This window comes from Octopus bimaculoides, chromosome 26, assembly GCF_046866305.1.
Source record: "Octopus bimaculoides isolate indiv1 chromosome 26, ASM4686630v1, whole genome shotgun sequence".
NCBI classification, from domain to species: domain Eukaryota; kingdom Metazoa; phylum Mollusca; class Cephalopoda; order Octopoda; family Octopodidae; genus Octopus; species Octopus bimaculoides.
In genome coordinates, this window is record NC_142953.1 from 26492817 (window position 1) to 26516047 (window position 23231).

At 35.4% G+C, this 23231-nt stretch overlaps 1 protein-coding gene across 5 annotated transcripts in view; it reads left to right on the plus strand.

Moving 5' to 3' along the window:
- LOC106872232 (uncharacterized) overlaps positions 1-23231 on the plus strand; it is a 158589-nt gene that overhangs the window by 40949 nt on the left and 94409 nt on the right. For 3 of the 5 annotated variants that reach the window (XM_089342790.1, XM_089342792.1, XM_089342791.1), the window contains exon 2: positions 6002-6283. In XM_089342790.1, the coding sequence (XP_089198916.1) occupies positions 6002-6283 (282 nt within the window). Of the gene's footprint in view, positions 1-6001; positions 6284-7047; positions 7873-23231 lie in introns of those variants that run through there. The other 2 variants (XM_089342794.1, XM_089342793.1) reach the window with 2 other exon arrangements.

Genomic DNA, 23231 nt, shown 5'->3' on the forward strand with positions numbered 1-23231 from the left:
GTGTGTGTGTGTGTGTGTGTGTGTGTGTGTGTCTAAAACTTCCCTACTGCCACACTGCTACATCAATGTCTTACTGTGCGACCCTTCTGTTGTACAAAAATGTTACATTGCTACATTAATGTTACATACTGTGTGTGCGTGCGCACGTGCGTGTATATATATATATATATATATATATATATATATATATATAAAAGTTTGCTTCCCAACCACATGGTTCTGGGTTCAGTCCCACCTTGTAGCACCATGGGCAGGTGTCTTCTACTTTAACCCCAGGCCAACCAAAGCCTTGTGAGTGGATTTCATAGATGGAAGCTAAACAAAGCTCATCATACAAATATAGTTATCTGTCTGTTTGTCTCTATCTGTGTGTGTGTTTCTCTTTGTTGTGATATCAGGTGATAGTTGTAAATGAGTGCCACCAACATGCAAGCCGCGTCCTTTGTTTCCGGTCTTCCATGAAAGCATGTTTTGTTATGGGGAAATAATTGCATTGGTTGGCAACAGGAGTACCTGGCCATAGGTGTTCTGCCTCAATAAATTCTGCCCAATCCATGTGAGGATGAAAAAGTGAATGTTTAAAATAATGATAATGACACTAATTGATGTATGTATGTACATGTGTGTGTGTGTGTGTGTGTATAATATATATATAACATTATTCTTAGACTTATGTCACACTGCTCCATCATACTGCCATGCTACTAACGTCATACTGCCATGCTACTTTTACACTGTTGTCATGCTGTTGTGAACTCTGTCATAGATTTCAATCCTTACTACAGTAAGTTCCCTGTTAAGTCTGTCTGATCTCCCATCCCTGATCTTTTGGGCTTTCATAAAAGATCCCTAAGCAATGGACCACATACCTTAAACATGTGTGTGTTCTTAGTCCACATCCCACTTGGGTTGATGAGTACCAGTTAAATACTAGGAGACATTTTAATCAGTTATATAGCATGCCGCTTCCAAATTATTTAATTATCTAATTAGGTCATCTGGGTTCTGTTAGTGTAAGCTACATGCTGCACACTGCAGCAGTTGCATTTATTGCGTTGTAGCTTTCTAAATAATTGCTGCTTGCCAAGTAATATGTGAAGTGAACTTTTATTTGATTCTTTGCAACATATAAAATGACTTGAATATTTAACATTTGAGACTGGCACCTCATTCTTCTCACATTTATGTGGCACCATTTTTAACATTGCATGGTTTTGAGAGTGTGTGTAATACACATTATAACGTGGAATGTGTGAATGTGTGTAATACACATTAAACTATATGTATGTGTGTGTAATATACATTAAACTGGTGTGTGTGTGTGTGTGTGTGTGTGTGTGTATAATATATATAAAACTGTGTATTAATATATATTAAACTGTATAAAACTCTCTGTGTGTGTATTAATATATATTAAACTGTGTGTATATAACATACATTCGACTACAGTGTGTATATAAATATAGTAGACATTAAATTGTGATGTATGTGTATAATATACAAATCTGTGGTATGTGTGGTGTGCAAAGTTAAATTGCGATGTGTGTATAATGCATATTAAACTGGTTTGTGTATATGTGTGGTGTGTGTGTAATACACATTAAACTATACTGTATGTGTGTGTTTGTATTGTAGATTAAACTGTAGTGTGTGTGTGTGTGTGTGTGTGTGTGTGTGTGTGTGTGTGTGTGTGTGTGTGTGTGTGTAACATCACATCTGAAATTAGTGTATAGGTGCTGCTGTATGTGTGTATATAATAACCACACGTACTGTAGGTATAGCTTGTTATGCATGTATACATAATCACATATTAAACTGCAATGTGTAGAAAAGGTTGTATATGAGTGTTATCTGTGGTGTGTGCGTTGAATATAGTTTGTCTTCTGCTCATGGTGTGATTGTGGTGGTGTGGTGTGGTGCAGCTTAAACCGTTTGTGCTGATACTGTCTGTCTTCTGAAACGTAATAATAAACAAAATCCATTGTAACAAAATAGAGGGCAGCAGGTATTTGCCATGTTAGTTGTCCAGCTGGTGCTACACACACACACACACACACACACACACACACACACTTTTCTTCTCTGAGAAGCTTTTAGCTGTAAATCCTGGTCGATTGTTCTATTGTTAGTGTTGTAATAGCAGCTTGGCTCCTAGCTAGACACCTTTCTTCCCTCACTTCACCAGCTCACTCAGAGAATGACTCATTCTTTTATGTCCAAGTTTCTTTCCATTACCAGCAGCTTTATTATTATTATCAGTTATCATCATCATTATTATTATTATTATTAGAGCTATTAGTTGCATTGGTGCCAGATATTTATGTGGTGTTACTGTCATTCAGAAAGGCATGAGCATCACATCTTAATTCTTGTATACCCCACCCCTAATGACACCTTACATACATTAAATTAATTTCTCATAATTGTTTATAAATAATTTATATTTTCCTCTGTGTGTGTGGTATATATATATATATGTATGTATATATGTATGTATATATGTATGTATATATGTATATATATATGTATATATATATATGCGTGTGTGTGTGTGTATATGTGCATATACATATATGCATGTATGTGTGTATATATGTGTATATGCACATATGCATGTATGTGAATGTATGTGTATATACATATATATATTTTTGCGTGTATATATGTATGTGTGCATATACATGTGTGTATATGTGTATGTATTGTATGCGTATATACATATAAATACGCATGTATATGAATGTGTGTTTATAAATGTATATATGTTTGTGTAGTATATATATATATATTACACTCACATACACACATTTATATATATATATATATATACATACATATATATATACACGAACACATATTGTGCTGCTAGAAGCATAATAATAATTGTAATCATTGGAAAGAAGAATGATGTGTTAACGAGAGATGGAGAAGAGGTGAGGAGACAATTTCATTTTCCATTTCAACCCCACTCCTCCTCAAATTGTCTTGCAAAGGCCCATGACATTAGCCTCCTCCAAGTGAAATCAATAAATATATTCACTCATCTCTGTCTATATACTTATGTGCATTCATTTGAATGTCCACACACACACACACACACACACACACACACACACTCTCTGTGCGTGTGTTATGTAAAAGTACTGTTGTCGTGTCTGTATGTAAAGTACGTTTCCATCTGTGTGGCTGAGTGTTTTATTAGCACTCTCATATAACCAAAAGGATTGGGGTCTTAGAGATCATAGTATCACATATTCCTGATATTCCTGATATTCCTGGCAGTAATATCTCTAATTCCCAACCTTGTAATGAAAAAAAAAAAATGAAAAAAAAGACCAATTAAAAAAATCCAGTCCCCCCTCTTCATCTCCTTTATAGCAATACTGTGAAGTGTGAAGAATAGTCAATTGTTTCAACAAACCTCTGTGTGTGTGTGTGTGTGTGTGTGTGTGTGTGTGTGTGTGTGTGTGTGTGTGTGTGTGTGTGTGTGTGCGCGCGCGCATTGTTGCTTGCTGTTAATTTATGCTTGGTCTATTATTAACTTGTGTACATTCTCTATTCATTTTTGTTAAAACTTCTATTGTGTGTGTGTGCTGCATACATTCACCAGAGAGAGAAAGAGAGGGAGAGAGAGAGAAGTTGAATAATTAAAGTCTTCTCTGGTGATTGTAAGCTATTCTTCTAATCAATGACATTTCTTTGCTAATATAGAATTGTGTTGAATGCAGCTATTTCTGTATCTGTGGTGGTGGTTTAATATGCTACAGCTAAAGTCATTTTACTGCGTAGTAGCGGGAGAGAGTTGAGATGAATTTTCAGCTATAGTGCAGAAAGCATAATATCACAGTTAATTATTCAGCAGTGTTGTCTAATTAACTCACATAAAATGGTTATTTCTATTAAAAAAAATAAATATAAATTCAAGAAAATACCCAACTCTATGCAGTTTATACACACACATACACACTCACCTATTTGGAGAAAATTTATATCAAAGGCTTATTATTATTTCAAGCCTTGTGCCTCTAGAAAGTTATTTTTATTATCAATATTATTAATCCTATTTCGCAAATTATTCTGTTATAGCCCTTTATCTTCAGATTCAGATCTTGCCGGTATTGACTTTGTTTTTCATCTTCCTGGAGGTTGACTTTCCACTGGAAGCTAACTTTCTACCTCTTGTCTCTCTGGGGCTATATCTAGAATATATCTTGAAATATCAAATATATCTAGAAATCATTTCTCTCCAATCACTTGTGTGCTTGCCCTGAGTTCAGATCTCATCAAAGCTGCCTTTTGCTTTTCATCCTTTTGGGCTGATCAGATAATAAAAAAAAGGGGTTAATATTTGTTCTCTGTGGGGCTTGTACCAATGGAATAGCATGGCAAATCTGTGGGATATTCAGCTTACAGTCAGTGTTCATGTCCCACTGTATCTGATTTATCTTTGAAGGTGATAAAATGAATACCATTTGTACAGGAGTATTAATGGTATTCCTTCCTTACAAATCATGTGACTAAAAAGTTATTGATGTTGCTGTTGTGTCAGGGGTAGTGTGTTTGTAGGGCAGTTGGTGCTGTAGTATCTAGAAAACAGTTGAAAGCTAAGCGTTCTGCTAAATTTTGTTTTAAGTTTTTGTATCCCAAGTTCAAATTAAACAGAAATTGGTTTCACTTTTCATCCCTCAGTGGCTAATAAAAGTATCCTTAATACACTGGAATCAGTGTTATTTAATTAACCTCCACTATAGGTTCTGTTGCCGTGGAATAAGCCATATTACCACCATCTCTCCTCTTCTCTCTGATGCAACATGTATTATTATTATTATCATCAACCATATCTACATTGAATATCTGAAGTAGTTCCAAAATAAATGCTGTGTAAACTGATGTAAATAAACAGTGTTCCTTTTTAGCTGAGTGAAACTGAAGATACAGTTGTGTAGAAGAATGTCCTTAGATGCAGACTTTCCTTGCTAAAAGTGGCTGGTGTAAATATTTAAATTATGTCTATTGTCACCTACTCCCCACTCACTCCTCATTCCAAAAAAGGACAGGGATTGGTATCGTTAACTGTCAATGAAGTTTTGATGTATTAACTGTTAATGAAGTTTTGATGTATTAACTGTTAATTCATTTGTAAGCATTTGAGTTGGAACATTTCTTTAAACATTCAGTTACAAATTTGTGGTTTGAAAACAATGCTAAAGCATCTTCTTGCAACAAATTTGTTAACAATTCAAAATCTATGATGAAAACTAAAATATATTTTAGAATGTTCATCATAAAAGGTGAAAGAGTAGACTTTATTTTCTTTTTCAATGAGTTTAGTTAAGTTTAGTTTAAAAATTTGAAAGAAGATATTTATCTAAAATTCAGTTTCTATAGAATATTTACAGAGGTAATTACGACTGATTTTTGAAATCTCTTCAGATTTAGTTATATCAACAGATTACTGAACTGGAACAACTCCAGTCCCCCCTCCCCTTACCAAATTTATGTCTCTGGGTAAGGAGGGCTTGATCACAGTATTCGCTAAAGTTTACCAATGAAGACATAAGATGAAGGCTAACCTTTTCGATTTCAAACTGTCTGATACCAGCCCTTGTTTTAAAAGTGAACTAAATTAAAATCTTGCATTAAAATTTCTGTTAATTCATGTTCCAAATACCAAGTCTTCATTATTTATAAAATTTAAACAAAGTTAAGCAGAAATATGGTAACAAAAGGCTTAAAGTGATCAAAATTTCCTGTTAATTTATGTTTTAAACACTGCTTTAATAATGAAAGTTATTTCCCTAAATTCTTCATTCTTTTATAAAATTTATTTCAACAGTGATAGGGTGACAAAAGTGTTAGTGGTTTCTCATATTAATGTTGTCTCATTGGGTTAAGGAATTGACCAAAATATACAAAGATTGTTATTGTCAGAATGGCTTTTCTTTTCTGCCAATGTGAAAAACATTTTCTTATATGCACTTTTTATATATATTTTTTACAGCTATGGAAAAATCCAGAATGTGAAGTTTCATCCCAAGAAGGAAAATGAAGTTGGAATTAGTGCAACAGTGGCATTTATGGACATTAAATGTGCCTCCAAGGCATACAGCTCAGAAAACAAAATAGAAAATGTAATATTACGGACAGAATACAGTGAAGGGACTGCTACGGGCAGTGTAGTAACAAGACCAGTCGATCCTGGATTGACTACGACAGCAACCCATCGAGGACAATACTTACATACTCGGGTACCATCAACAAGTTTCACATCTCGAACAAAAGGGTAAGTCACCCTCCATGTTGGTTTATGGCTTGCTGAAGCCAGAAACAAAATGTTGGCGCTTCTCAAATGCCATTCTTATGTTGTCGACGCTAGAAATTATTATTATTATTATTATTATTATTATTATTGCTGTTTGTCATCGTTTTAGTTTAATTGCACATTCTTACTACCCAAATGTAACATCACCAGACACTCGCACCCCCCACCCCACTGCAAGGCACTGTTCCTCACTTAATTAGAAATACATTGATCAGTATCTTTTTTGATTTCTTAGGAGAAAAGAAAAAGAAACTCTAAATATTTAAACTCGTTCATTTAGATTTCATTGAAAACAACAAAAGCTAAATTGTAATTTGGCTGTTTTTGGTTATGGCCATGTTTAAGGAAAAAAATCATAAAGTGTTTAACACACACACAACCACACACACACACACACACACACACACACACACACACACACACGGTAGTGTTGTGCATCATTAGTGATATGTTTTCTTGATTGTTGGTGAAGTTTTGACTTGTATTTTCTCTTGTACTGTTTGTTGTCTCCATCATTTTAATAGTTTCATTATTTCTGCAATTTCTCTCTTTCCTCACACACCATCTTTCATTATTTCTGCAGTTCTCTCTCTCTCTCTCTTTCTTTCCCTTTCTGAAACACACCATCTTTTCAATTTATGATGTAAATTCTTACACACTTTTTTCTACTTGTATTGTGTTCACCATTTTTTCTTTTAGTGTTTTGGATCTTGATTTTCTTAAAGATTTGGATTCTTTACTTCAGCAATCTGTTGGATGTACGGGAATATTTCTTATTGCACAAATGTCCTTCCATTTCTCTCATCCTTCATCCAATATTATATATACTTAAAAAACAAGCAAATGAAAACCTGAATAAAAAAAATGTCAAACTAAATGAGAAACCCCCCCGTCTGAGGTCTTCGCCATAATCTAGCTTAATCAAGGAACACTAATGCTGGATTACTAAAACAGGTAAAGTTTTTTGAGGGCAATTACATGTGTGGATTAACCATTGTAAATGGTATTATTTACATAGCAGAACATCATGGATACCAATGTCTGGAGTAAAATATATCTATATATGTATATATATATGTATCAGAATCAGCATTTTTATGGAATTACCATTACTAAAAAGATCTAAGAGATCATTAACTCACTGCCGTGTGTTAATATTCTAGCAAATCTGGTTAACCCTTGAAGGATTTTTGGAGTGTAAATTGGATTTTTACATGACTGGATACAAATGTACATCTGGCGCCATGTGGAGTTTCAATGCTTACTCATTGATGAGGAGTACATAAAATATTGGAATTGCCATTTCCTACCCCTCCTCTGATCTGGAATTCTTATCACTGAATCATGTCATTAAAAAACCACACACACAAAGGATTGTTACAATTTAATCTGGGCCATCGTTTTATTGGAATTTAATGCATTCTGTGGATTACCACTGAAATAGTGTATTGAGAATTACCTGGGAGTTGTACCATTGTTTTTAATACTGGGAGCTTTTACATGCAGGTGGAACAGCAACAACAACAGGTGGTTGGTCAGCTACTCAGACGGTAAGTACGAAGCAGGTACTGATGGACCAGTTGCATGACCAAAAACTGTTCAACTCTTCTTAATCTTAAGTCTACTGGACCCGAAAGGAAACCAAGTCCAACAATTTAGCACTGGATGAATTTCCCTCCCCAGAAATCTCCGCAAAGTTTTAGCCAACATATTACATTGTTATTTTATGTTCTTCATTTCTATTTCCTCTCTAACCTAATATTGTATTTATTTACGATAATATTTCCCCACTGCCTCTAATGGTACCAATGTTTCTAATGCAGTAAACTCCACAGAAATTTTAGACTAGTGCTGTCTGTTATTTTTGTATGTCCAAAGCTAGAATTAGTTATTGATGTTGGCACCAGTTTTAACTTTGTATAATTTACACTAGCATGGTTACGATCTTAATTAACAGCACTGCACTTTTTTTTATATGGAGCCTTCTTTTTCAGCTGTCAGTCATCATATTGATATATTCATAGTAATAGAAGTGAGTGTATAAGCTAATTTTGAAAGTATTGGCTGAACACATCACAGAAAACTGTTTGTTACAACATACAGGAGGAGAAAAAAACCCCAAAACTTGGGAATTGTGGGAGACACTCACAGATACAACATCTGACCTTGGAAAATTTACTTAAAATGAATTTTATTAAAAAAACAAAACAAAAAACAATATATGTAAGAAAAGTAATAATTGCTGTTAAAATTCTATTATTTATTGTTGCAAAGTTGAAAAGATGTGTGTTCTGATTGTCACAAAAGTTTTCATGCTTCCAGGGGCATCTCATCTAAACTTTCTGTATTCTGACGATGAATGAAAATAATTTAGTTTCACCAGCTGTTTAAAAAAGTTGTAAATCTAATTAACCAAGACCTCCCCATGCGTCTAACCTTAAAGCATAAAGTCAATAAAACTAAATCTGTGTTTAGCGAAATGAGTTAAGATGTAATGAACATTTCACTTTCTTTCTAATTTCGTCTGTCATTGCAGTTGTTCCATTATAACAGTTTCCTTTGTCTAATTACCAGGATATGTCTATAGAATAAGATCTTCGTTTGTGTTAATTATTTTGTTGATTGACTTGTTTTCAGTTAAGTTCCTCTCCAAGAACATAACATTACACAATCTAATATATATACACCAGTTAGTATCATATCAAGTTCTGTATTTAATAATTATCAGAATGGTGCCTATCAGCTCCAGGAATGATACAAAGTTGATGACCTTGTGATGGCCAGAATCATTGTATTGTTGCAGCCGTTAATTTTTTTTTTATAAATAACATTATAAAGTCCAATACAACAAATGTATTTGTGCACAATTTTATTTATTTGCTTATTATTCTTTTCAAAAAAAAAAAATTTTTTTTTTACAAAGATTCTTTAAAGATAAACATTGGTTTATTTTATTTGAGTTTTGCTTTCATGTTTGAAACAGCCATGTTCAACTGTAAGTCTTCAAGTCATAACAAAACAGGAAAGTGGAAATTTTTTCATAGTATTTATTCTCCATTACAAGTGTTTCGTTTGTCAATAGGAATTACAAAAATTTATATGTTAGATAGACATATAAGGAATTTCCTTTTAGAAATTTGTCAGACAGAAAAATTATAATAATTCAAGAGGAAACAGCTGGGATTTACCCTAACTACCTAATATATATATATATATATATATATATATATATATATATATATATATATATATATATATATATATATAAATTCTTTCATCAGTTAATTTACAGGAAATGGTTTGTGATTTACCAAGAAAAAAATGTACGAAAAAGCAAAAAGCCCATTACATGTATTTTCAACAAATCTGTGTGCCCTAGTTTTCTGCCATCACTACTCCCTGTCTGCCAAATGCTGTCCTGTTTGTCAATATTATTTCCATGTGTGTGTTGTTACTGTCTCCTTTCCTTCATATGATAGTTGTAAATGAATGCCACTGTCATGTAAGCAGTGTCCTCCATGTCCAATCTTCCATGGAAAACCTATCTGGTTGTGCAGGAATATTACCTTGCTTGGAAACAGGTGAGGGTTGGTGACAGGAAGTGCATCTGGCTGTAGAAAACCTGTGCCCACAAATTCCGTTTGGCCTTGGAAAAGTTGGGCATTAAATGATAATGATGAGGATATCTACCAAAGGATCAAGTAACTGAATTCCCTGTTATTGGTGTCTTTTATTCTAAATGGTTGTTTTCTGGTTTAAATGTCTCAAATTCCTTTCATCTTAATTATTCCTTCTGACTCTCCTAGAGTTTAAATTTGGAATAAAATCTCAGGTAAATAATCATTATCGAAAAAGCAAAGGTAAAAATTGGTCAGATTCATAACTGGAGGAATTTTCGATAGATGTTTTTTTTTTTTTACATGAAAGTTAAATAGTTAAATGTGTAGCAATATTTATATTTCATGCAATGAGTGAAAAATGGTAAAGTAAAATTAAGGTAGAAAGAGGAAGAAGAAGAAAAAAAAAGCGTAACAATTAATTGTGTATTACAGTTACAAAAGACTGGAGAAATTTATGAAGGCAGTGGTGTGTGTGTGTGTGTGGGGGGGGGGGGGACTTGATGTGGAGAAATGAGTTTGGTGACAACTCCAAACATGTTTTGGTCTTATCAGATATCATTAGCAAAGGTGGCTGAGAAAAATATAAGATTTTTGAGTGAATAAACCCCATTGTTCTCGTCTCCTTTGCCTTCAGTTATGTTTGCTGCCCACCAGATGTGAGTTGGAGCTGGCAATTAATTAAATCAAGTCAGCAAGTGCTGACGTAGAAGTAGAGGAGGTGAGGGGGGGGGGGGAGTCAAGCAACAAGTGCTGAAAGGTTATGACGAAATGTCTGTCTGTCTTTATGTTAGCTAGATACCCCTAAGTAAATCAGATGAAATTTGGCAGTTAATCTGTGGAATGGTAGAAGAGTATTGACAGTTTGGTGGCTACCCTTCATTGTCTTCATTGTAACTTAAAAATAAGGAAGAAATATAAGGTTTACCTACATAAACTCTGAAGTTCAATACAAAGAAATGTGATGCTGTCTTTATACAGTGGGAGACTTGAGGTAAGAGTATAGTTTGAAAGCTATTGAGAAACTTATCATTGTTTTAACCCTTTAGTGTTCGCATTATTCTGCCAAAATTGATGCTTTTTTATCCACTTTGTTTTGAACTAATCATGCATTATCTTGTAGCTATGAGATTTTGATGAGGTAGCTGCTAATTTTTAAAACGATATTGTAGGGTTGGTGTGAGAGACCAGATCTGGCCAGTTCTAACATAAAACAGGCAGGATACTTTTGGCCGGATATGGCCGGTTTAAATGCTAATGGGTTAATGTCTGCTTTTCCATGCTTGGGTGGGTCAGAGACAATTTGTTGAGGTAGATCTTTCTATGGCTGAATGCCCTTCCTGTTGCCAACTCTCACCTGTTTCCTAGCCTATTGAACAACAAACAACTCGAATATAGTTTGTTGCTTGAATAGATTAAGGTGATTGCACCAATTAAAAAAATACTGGTCTGGGTTGATATTAGTGAGAAATATTCAGAGTAGAGGTGGTCAAAATGTGTCCTAGTGTAAATTGTGATGTGAACTTGTTACAGATTGATTCTACATTATAGGCTTAGGTATGGCTGTGTGGATAAGAAGCTCATTTTGCAATTGTGTGCTTTCCACTTCAGTCTTACTGTACAGCTTTTTGGGCAAGTGCCTTCTGCTATACTTCCAGGTCAACCAATTCCTTGTGAATGAATTTAGTAGATGAAAACTGTATGGAAGCTTGTTGTGTGTGATAGTGTGTCTTTTTTCTTGACTGCTACTTGACAGCTAGTCCCTGTGACTTTGGTTTGGCAAAAGACACCAACAGAATAAGGAGTGTTAGGGTTGATTTTTCTTGTTAATTTATTTTCTAAGCACCAAAGTTATTTCAATAAATAATTATTTTTGGAATAAATTGAAACAGAGGTAGTGTGTTTCAACTGAAATACAACAAAGGGTTTGTCAAATTTAGTATGTTAGGTTTAGAAGCATGCGGTTCTATAACGTAACATTTTAGCTGTGATAGTCTTGTCCTATAGTTTAGTGTCAACTTAGCTGTTTTTGTCCTATTCTTGACAAGCTGGGAACATATGGTTTCAGCAGATGGCAGAAATGATTTGATTGCTGTTACAACAAATTGGGCTGACATGCTTAGAATGCTGAATAATACACACTTCCTCGTTTGTTCATAAAGTTTGTAGTTGTTGTCTGCCTGTCTGGTGTCTGTTGTTATTTAAGCAAACTCTTGGAAGAAATCCAACATGAAATCTACAGATAGTAGCTTCTGAATGGTTGAACAATTGTTCTTTTTATTTGGGAGAAAGGTGCCCCCTCCCCACAGAAGTGGAGGCCTTCTCTGACGTAGATAATTTCATAAAATAGCATGCATACCATGAAATAAATAAGACATATATTGGTTATGGACCAAAGTTAGTTGAAAACTTTTATAAAGTGATTCAATTGAAGTTTTTTTTTCTTTATTGTTGTTGATTTTAGGGGTTTGAGCTCTCTTCCTCTCCTTCACACATTGTCAGGAATATTGCTTCACATAAGGGCTACTGCCATTTGTGGTACCCCATCTTAATAATGCAGTCACAATAAGATGAAGTATAAAATGGACATAAACACGGGATTAAAAGAAATATTTGCTTTATGAAGGTATTTTCTGGTTGTTTTAGCCTGTACTTTATTGTCCAGTTTTTCTAGTAATTAGTTACCAAATCGGCAATTCTGTCTTCCATAATCTGAAAGTAGAGTTTGCTTGTTTTTTCGAATGCAATTGTAAAGGGTTTTGTACCATGCTGATGCATACATATTTCTTTTTGTGGGTAATTCGAATATGGGACATTCACCTCACTTTCCTTTACTTGTTCCACCATCCCCCTCACTTGATTGTTCCACCCTCACTCCTTCATTCGATTGTACGCTTCGCCTTCTGTGACTTAGTCTGAATTATCATTGTTTAGTATCCGTTTTCCATGCTGAGTATGGGTTGTCGGTTTGACAGAATCCAGAGAACTGCAGGGCTGAGTCGAGCTTCAGCATTGCTTTGACAAGGTTTTTATAGCTAGATACCCTTCTTAATACCAGCCGGGTACTTTTTTTCATGCAACCAGCTCTATTAAATTTACAAAGTAACTTGTAAGATAAGAAAATGGGGAAGAAAAAATTCCCTCAACTAAATGGGGGCTGTGTGTGTGTGTGTGTGTGTGTGTGTGTGTGTGTGTGTGTGCGCATGCTATTTGACCGGGGTAAGTTATAGATTAGAATTACTATCAATCCCATTTACATTTTTAGTAAATAATTTTCCATCTCCAACTAGAATAGGAATTACTGAAGTGAATATCACGATGACAATGAAGGACATTGACCAGAGAGTAAAACATTAAAGGTGCAAGTGTTCTGATCCATCAGTGACGTATGGTGAATTACAATTGGCAGCACTAGCATTAAGTTCAGGTGTTGTAATTGTTAGGTTTTTGATATTTAATAGCATCACTTTTAAACATTTGGATTAATAGCCATGAGGTTCTTCGCTCTTCAAGTTAACTTCTTTACTACTTTTATTGTCTTTAAATTCTTTTGATATCAATTTGCCTGACACAGCTCATGGTTTTATGATGAATTTCCTTGTTTTAAAGTAATCTAAATTAAAGACCACCATTCAGAATTTTGTATTAATATTCCAAACACCAGCTTAATGATGACAGTTACTTTACTTCTAAATTAAATTGAATCAAAAGCAGTATATTTCATGGAGATTCTATGTTAATTTATGTTTCAAACACCAACTCAATAATCATGATGATCATCATCATCGTTTAACATCCGTTTTCCATGCTGACATGGGTAGGATGGTTTAGACCGAGGACTGGCAAGCCGGAAGGCTCCAATCCGATCTGGCAGTGTTTCTACAGCTTGATGCCCTTCCTAACACCAAGCACTCCAAGAGTGTAGTGGGTGCTTTTTTATGTGCTACCGGCACAGGAGCCGGGGTGGGGTGGGGTGGTTGTTAAAATTAATTGAAACATAGGCAGTGTGTTTCAACAGAACTCTGGTGACAAAAGGGTTAATAACCTCTCAGTTCTCGTTGCCATGTGTAAAAATATATCTGGATGTGGTATGCTCATTAAGATAATACTCACTAATATCACTTATTGCTGTGTGTGTGTGTGTGTGTGTGTGTGTGTGTGTGTGTGTTAGATATGACTGGACTTTCATATTCTTATCTCTGTCCTAAGCAAATATGGCCTGCACTGATAACAGTTTGACTTTGAAAGAGTATCCTAGATCAAGATTGATGATATTAATGTTTCTTTCTGAACTTTGTTTGCAGTTTACAGTCCAGTTGACTGATAGATAAAAGAATCTAATTCTGAATGGCAGGCCTCAACACAAAAGCATGTGGTGGTGGTGGTGGTGGTGGTGGATATTTTTATTGTTTTCACAACAAGTTAAAAGTTCAACATCTATCATTTCACAACAAAAACGCAATCTAATTTTGAAATGTTGTAGTCAAAACATTTCTCCAAAGGTGACTACCACTATGTAGATCTAGGATGAAGCCCCTTTCTGAGCCCTATTGACTGCTGACGGGGCCAGTTCCCCAGATTTTCTGCTGAGCCATCTGAGGAATGGCTATTTTTGCCAACTGAGCGGACTGGAGCAATGTGAAATAAAGTGTTTCTTCTGAAGAACATAAAACACCACCCAGTCCAGGAATTGAAACCACAATCTTTCCATCTCAAGTCCAACAACCAAACCACTAAGTCATGAGCCTCCACTTATGAAAAACTATGGATTGTTGAATTTTCAAATTATATGCTTGTCAGAAATGAAGACGCCAATATTTGGTTTTAACAAAGTGTTCCAGCTGTTTAATCAACCGAGCTCCTTGCAATGTTAATGGCTGAATATTCCACAGACACATCAGTTCTGTATAATAACAACAGCTGATGTAATTGTTGGTTGGTTTTTGATTGATTTCTCCAGTTTCACTTTGTATTGAAAGAGGATGTGAGAGAGTAAGAGAGATACAGACTTAACATTAGACGTGTAAAGTGAGTAGAGAGAAACAGTTATGGAGACAGGAGGAGGAGGAGAGTGAGTGAGTGACAGTATCTATGGAGGAGTTACACAAATGTTATTCAATTTTATTTAAGGTAATAAATATTTTCCTTTATGAAAACTTGCCATTCATCTAATTCATTTTGAATAAACACCAAAAAATTTGAGGGAAGTTAAATAATTATGATTGTATGTCTATCATATTTCCTGATATCATATTATCCATGGAGGGCATTAGTTGATTTTTATTGAACCTGGAAAGATGAAAGGCAAAGTTGACTGCGGCGGAATTAGAACTTTGAATGTAAAGAACCCAAAGAAATGTTGCATTTACGATTCTATTGGCTTGCTACCTTAATAATAATCATTTCAAATTTTGGCACAAGGTCAGCAACGTTATAGGGGTAGGTAGGTGTTTGTCAATTACATCAACCCCAATTTATTGACCCTAGAGGGATGAGAAAGTAAGCCTGATGAGATTTGCACTCAAAATGTAAAGAGCTGGAAGAAATAACACAAGGTATTGTTTTCAATGATCTAAAAAAATTCTGCTAATCCATCACTGCAATAACAATAATTTCAAATTTTGGCACATTACCAGCAGTGTTTGAGGTGGGCGGGAGGAGGAGTCTATTACATTGACCCCTGTACTTGTCTAGTACATATATTTATTGACCCTGAAAGAATGAAAAGCGAAGCCAATCTCAGCAAAATTTGAATTCAGAATATACAGACAGATGCAATGCTGCTAAGCAATTTGTCCAGTGTGCCAACAGTTCTGCCAGCTTTCCACCTTAATAATAATAATAATAATAATAATAATAATAATATTTTCAATAAGTTATTTGTGCTTAACAATATTATTTACTTGGTCAAATTTTGAATTCTTCAGATATTGTTTGTGAGACAATTGAATTGTTTTAAACAAGTATACATTTCCCAATAAACATTCTTGTAACTATTAAAACCATGAGATAGAGTTGCCCTTTTAAAGGGCACAATGCTTTCTCATGAACAACAGTGAGATAAAACTGCTGTACTCAGTATAATACTGGGGTCTCATTTAAAAATGTTCAATGTGACTGCTGCATTGTTGAGAAAGTTATAGTCATATGTTTACTTTCCATTGATTCAAATATTACTCAAATATCTGCAATGGGGCCATCATTATATATGCATGTCGTTAAAGGGGTTAAAGGGAAACCAACCAAAAGCCATTTTCATGTTTAGAAGTAAATTTGTTCTCACCAATATGAGGTGCATGCATAGCTGTCTTGGGTTATGTTTCACCATGCGACACCTTGGGCAAAAGTCTTCTGCTATAGCCCCAGGCTAACCAAAGCCTTTGGAGTGGATTTAGTAGACAGAAATTGAAAGAAGCCTGCTGTGTGTGTTTTGGCATCATCATCATCATCATCATCATCATCATCATCATATAAGCAATGTTGCTTGCTTTTCAGTCTTCTATGGAAAACCTGTCTAGCTGTGGGGAAAATATTATCTTGCTTGGAATCAGATGAGAGTGGGTGACAGGAAGAGCATCTGGCTGTAGAAAACCTGCCTCAACAAATTCCCTCTGACCTAAGCAAGCTGGAAAAGGAGATGTTGAATGATGATGACAAAATTCACTCTGAAGCTTTGTCCCCCCCCCCCTCTCTCATTACAATGGTCTCTAGCCATGAATCACTGTCACAGCCAACAAATCTTCTGGAACCACATTCTCTGGAAGAAACTCGGTGTAGACATCCAGAATGAGCAATGGCCACTGTCTTCTCCTTCTCCTCTTGACACTAATAACTAGAATCCATTGGACATCATGTCCAAAGTATTTAGTCATGGTCATGGTAAGAACTAATGTTAGAAACACAGTTAGTCATATCTTCACGGAGACGTGTGGTGGTATAGTGACAGTGTTGCTGTTGGTGGCAGTGGCAGCAGGGGTGGTAGTGTGATTAAGTAATTGAATCTCACAGTTGAAGACATTTAGGTTAAAAACTGTTGAAGCAATACAAACAGGAATGTTGGTGTTATGTAATCTCGTACTTCAGCACACACGCACATCCAAACACATACACGCACTGTATAAATGTTAGCTGTGTGTGTAAGTAGGCTTTTCTCTGTTAATTGTATCTCTCAACGTTTCTAGTTTGCCTTTTGATAAAAATCACTTGTTTATTATTGGTAGTGGCTGATTGGGATTTCAACTATGGACCTGGACATTTTGATATGAATCACATCATCATTTAATGTTTCTTTTTTTTCCATGTAGACCTGGGTTTGATGGTTTGACAGAAATCACTAAGCCAGAGGACTGCATCAAGCTCTAGTGTTGGCTTCAGCATGATTTCTATGGCTTGGTGCCCTTTCTAATGCCAACTACTTTACAGTGTGTACCAGGTGCTTTTTTTTTTTTTCATGGCACCAGCACTAGTGAGGCCACCAAATAGCTTGCAAGGCAAGACTCCTTAACTGAGTGTGGTACTTGAATTGAAGGTCAAGCAAAGGTCTCTTGCTGAAGTGGTGAATACATGGCATTGTCAGCTAGAGAGAGGGAGAGAATGGAGATAGAAGACCAGAGAAGGTGGGTGGGTAGGAAAGTGCACTACAGTATGAAAAGAGTGTGACATGATTAGAGACAAGGATTGTGGTGGATACATTAGTAGGAAGCATCTGTTGGTCTTGAGAGGCCATGGATTTGTGCTCGAAGAAATTGTGTCAACTGCTGATGGTGGTGCAGCGTCTGTTGTGGCTGCACAGGCCCACACAGGAGTGGCAGTCACGCACACAGCAACTGCATTTGAAGGAGCTCTCTTCCGGCAGTACTGGTTTTTCCTTCTGTTGAGTGGATATGATTAATGGAAATAGAGATATGGAAATGGGGCTCTGTAACTTTCATACCTTTCTTTCAAGAGTCTTAGTTTAAGTGAACTAAAATAATCTTAAATTGAAAGCTACAGAATTGGCTTAGAAAACGTTTATAAATTGTTGAGTTAGTTCCAACTTTATTGCATTAAATTTCCATAAAACCAATAAATAATCTAGTTGTTTAATAGAGGAGGTTTGCTTTGATCTAAAATATTTTAATGCCACCTCTCCTCCTTCGCATAGTTTTTCTGTTTAGACTTGTTTGGATTTTCTTTTTTCTCACCTGAACTGGTTTACACATGCTTGCGTGCACACACACACACACACACACACACACAGACTCTAGCAAAAATATTTCCCACCATACGTCATCACTCTGTTTTTGCATGGCAGACTGTCAGTTCTTTGTTGTGTATCTTTTCAAATGTTGCCATGTCATTCCAAATTAACATCCAGCAACACAAGCTTTCTACTAAAGTCTAGAATTATATAAAATATGAAAAAAAAAGGAAAAGATGACTTGTAGAAATATAAATACACACACACACACAAGATTATGTTGTTTATTTAGCTCAGTATTTATGTTTTACTCCTGCATTAACTAAAAGAAGAAGCCAGAAGTTTCAAGATCTCTGCAAAATTGATTGTTCAAATGTGAACCCTCATCAGTGCCATTCAAAAATGTCAGAGACTCCTCCTCATATCTATTCTTTGATTAAGATCCTAGTAATTGTTGTTGCTGTTGAACAGAATTATGATACAAGATGTTCCAGCCATGACCTTTGCTACTGGCCAATGTGTCCTCCCCCCCCCCCCACCTTTTTGTTACAATAAAAGAAGTGTGGTTTGTGGGAATTTGGTTGGTGGTGCAGGCATGGTTCTGTGGTTCAGACATTTGCTTCACAACCACATAGTTTCTGGTTCAGTCCCATTGCCTGGTACCTTGGGCAATTGTCTTAACTATTGTACCTAACTTGACCAAAGCTTTGTGAGTTGATGGAAATTGAAAGAAGCCCGTCGTATAAGAACGTGTGTGTGTTTGTGTCACTTTGTCTTGACATTGTGTGGTAGTTGTAAATGAAAGTCACTGTTAAGAACACTGTTAAGTGTTCATTTCCAATGTTTCCATGGGAAAACATACCTTTCTGAGAAACAGGTAAGGATTTGTGACTGGAAGGGCAGTCTGCCATAGAAAATCTACCCCTATGAATTTCATATGACCCATATAAGCGTGGGAAACGATGATGATGATTTCTAGTCAGTCAGGTGACTATGCAGAGGCTCCCTTGTTGGCTTGACCAAGGTCCTTGTTTATTACAATAGCGAACTTAACTAAAGACCACTACAACTACTAGTTATTACATTTAAAACAATATAATACCACAGGTAATTAAAATAAATATACCTGTAACTTGAGTAGTTTGACTAAGTCATTTCTTCCTTTTTCTAACAATCATCTCTGATGACTTATCTTCTGTCAATTTTCTTGATGACCTCAATGTTAGGGCTACATGTTGTCCTGAGCTTTCTCACATATATTCTATTTAATTTTATTTAACCCTTTTGTTACCACATTCCTGTTGAAATACACTGCCTTTGTTTCAATTAATTAGAAAAATAACAAAGAATTTAGTAAAATAAGTTGGTGATTTTGATGAAAGATTTCAATTTAGATCCATTAAAGCCTTTTGTTATTATATTTCTGTTGAAATAAACAGTGTTTGTTTCAATAAATCTTGGAAATAGTGAAGAATTAAGTAAAATAACTTTCTCATTATTAAAGCTGTGATTTGGAACATAGATTAACAAAGTTTTCATGGAAAGTCTTAATTTAGGTCACTTAAAAACAAGAAGTTTATATTATAAAACAAAGGATGGTCTCTGGCAGGTTGCTATCAAAAGGGTTAGGGCAGTCGTTGGTATCAAAAGGGTTAATGTCTAAACTTTTATGTCTTTTGATGTCAGTTTGTTAATATTTGCAGTAGTAGATTTCATCACCTGATTCCTCTTCATTCACATGACCTGATGGTTGTCTTCTTTATCTGAACTGTTTGTTAGTAGTTGTTGTTTAATCCTTTGGCATCAAATGTAATGCTTAGTTATTCACATTGTTTTGAATTAATCAAGCATTATTTTGTAACTACAAGATTTCAATGCCGTGAGTATTCATTTTTAAAATGATATGGTTGGGTAGGTGTGAGAAGGTAGATCTATAAAAGGGGTAGAATATCTGGGCCAGACATGACCAGCTTAAAACAGTAAAGGATTAACCCTCAAAGCCTGTAGATGTGTAGACCAAAGACTTTCTCTCCAGTCACACCCACTTCGTTAATTATTCAGAAATAGTATATGTAAGACTATTGCTATTTAGAAATAGCAGTCAAGCGATCACAGACACTCTTTTGTTGGTTTGGCTTATTAGTAGTTAGTATTTTTGGAATTTCTATGGTTTTTGTTTTTTAAAAAAATTCCCATAACTGATCAGTGGCACCTTCTGACCAGAAGGAGCCCTATTCTTTTAGTGTGTCGCATTTTCAAGTGGAATCGTTTGGTTTTCTGGATATTGTGTTTCCATTGATCCAACTCCAATAATTTTCTCTTGTGTTCTTTCTTAACACATATATGCACACACACAGCTCCAGTCCTAGAATATCACTTTGTTAAATCCGTCAAGGCTTTCTTTAGTTTATGACAGCCACCGACTTAATCTGTTTTAAATTTCTCCTCTGGGATTTATTTGGCCTCCAACATTGTCTTTGGTAGCTGTTTCATCAACATCAATAACAACATCAATTATAACCTGACACCAACTTGTTATGCAAGCTGGAACTTGTATCAGTGTTATTCTTATCAAAAAATAGCACTAATCAATGAAGGACAATCAGCTAAACAACAACAACGATTTATTATCTTTTTTTATTTTTACAACTTGAATTTTCCACGATGACAAGGTTTTTATATTTTCATAAGAGAAATGTGTTATCATTAAAAAAGATTTCTTAGCTATGTGAGTGTGTTATTATGTTAGTAGTATTTTATTATCTAATAATATCTCTGGACCTTTAGGTTTAATTAGAACTAATTTATATTTAACGTCATGATTAACATTTTGTTCCTTTATTGCTTTGATTTCAGCAATTCCAAGATCTTATTAAAAAGGGCAAGAAAATTCCTATAATTTACTACAATTTACTACACCATCAAAACCATCTCCTGTAATCAACCATGTAGGTCCAGACCCTCACTGACATGGGTCCACACACACACACACACACACACGCACACGCACACACCAGTGTGATTAAGACATAACTGATTTCATGTTCAGTCCCACAATGTGGTACCTTTGGACCAGCTATAATAACTCTGAGCCAAGCAATGCCTTGTGAATGCATTGGCAGATGGAAATTGCCAGAACATTATTGTGTGCACGAGTGCACATGCCTTCCCCTTGCCTGCTGATGATAAACAAAATTGCTGTTCATACAAATGGTGTCATTTGTTTGTTGTCTTCCATGAAAGCATGTCCAGCTATGGGGGAAATATTGTTTTGGTTAGAAGTGGGTAGGGGCTAGCAACAGGAAGGGCATCCAGCCATAGAAAATCTGTGTCTGACTCATACAAGCATGGAAAAGTGAATGCTAAAATGATGATGATACATCATTCTTCTGCCTGCTTTTCCGTGTTTGCATCGGTTGGACAAGTCCTCTCGGAAACAGCATCCTGACATTTGTTGTGTTCCTCTGTGTCATTTCTTTTGTGGGGTTTAACCTTCCTAAGATCACTCTTCATCATTATGTCTCCAGGGATCAGCTAGCCAAGGCTGTCTACTTCTTTCTGTTGTGTGCTTGAAATGCATGCAAATCAGCCAGGTTCCTTTTTTCCAGTCCATTCTTTGATGTTGTCATCAGTTCACAAATATCTTTGCTGGTCCTTTGCTGTCTTCTCCTCCTTACTTTCTGCCAGGATGATCTTGAACAATACTCCTTTTCTATTATATATCTAAAATATGATAACTTTGTGGTCTTGATTTTCGACAGTAGGTAGTATTGGACTTTCAGCTTTTCTAGTTCCTCAGTGTTTGTTTCCTGTCTGCCCAATCTATGAAAGATCCACATTACAAAGGCATCTGCTTCTTTTCCATTTCTCTGTACATTGTCTACAATCAGTCTTTTTTACATTCTTATGATGGCTGGAGAGAAATTGTTTAACAAAAACAGACTCAGAAATTTTTTTTCATATTGAAATTAATTAGACTAATTGTTATTTCTCAGTGTCTCAATTGAATTAATTAGTTAATTAGTAATGATATGTAGTTTATATGTATTCCTTCTGTTCTATTCTACCACAGAATGTATCAGAAATATAATGTCTTGCTGGTTTGTACTACAGCTCTTCAATATATGTTTAATGTAATATTTCGTGAGATGTTGAGTCATGGTTAAGATACCAGATCCTTTGTGTGTTTTGTCATGGGCAAATAAAGCTAATTCAGAAATTAGTTTTGCTACCATTCATGTGTTTTTTATTTCTAGAGTAAGTCATATGCACAGTGTGTGTGTGTGTGTGTGTGTGTGTGTGTGTGTGTGTATAAGGATAAGCAAGCTAGGCAAGTCAATATACAAAAAATATTAAATACATTTAATGCAAAACGTGTACATATGTTTACATATAAAAAGGTCTGACTTATACAGAATAGAAATGATGTCAGGAATTAAAGAGATTGATTGAGAGTTTTGAGTCTAACAGCTGCTTCTGGGGGGTTTCGTGGTCTAAAATAGCGATTGTGAATTGATTGCATCATTGGATAATACCAGCTTCCGTCTTCAGGGAAGAAGTTTTACATTTGAGGTGAAGATGGATATATGCAGAAAGGAGATTAAAGATGGATATATGCTTCCCAACCTTATGGTTCCGGGTTCAGTTCCACTGTGTGGCACCTTGGGCAAGTGTCTTCTACTACAGCCTCAGACTGACTAAAGCCTTGTATGTGGATTTTGTAGACGGAGACTGAAAGAAGCTGTCATATGTGTTTGTAAGAGAGAGGGCCTTTGTGTCTGTGTTTGTACCCCCCCACCACCACTTGACAATCAATGTTGGTGTGTTTATGTCCATGTAAATTAGCAGTTTGGCAAAAGAAACTTATAGGATAAGCACAAGGTTTAAAACAGAAAATAACTACTAGGGTCAGTTTGTTCAACTAAAATTCCTCAAGGTGGTGCTCCAGCATGGCCACAGTCCTATGACTGAAACAAGTAAAAGAACAAAAGAATATATTTAGGGCTCCCAAAGGGGGACTAGGAGTAGTCTATTGGCTTGAATCTGTAACATTTTCTGATGAACTTTCTGGTTTAGTATCTTCTTCCCAGGCACAGAACTATTCTGTTGAGCT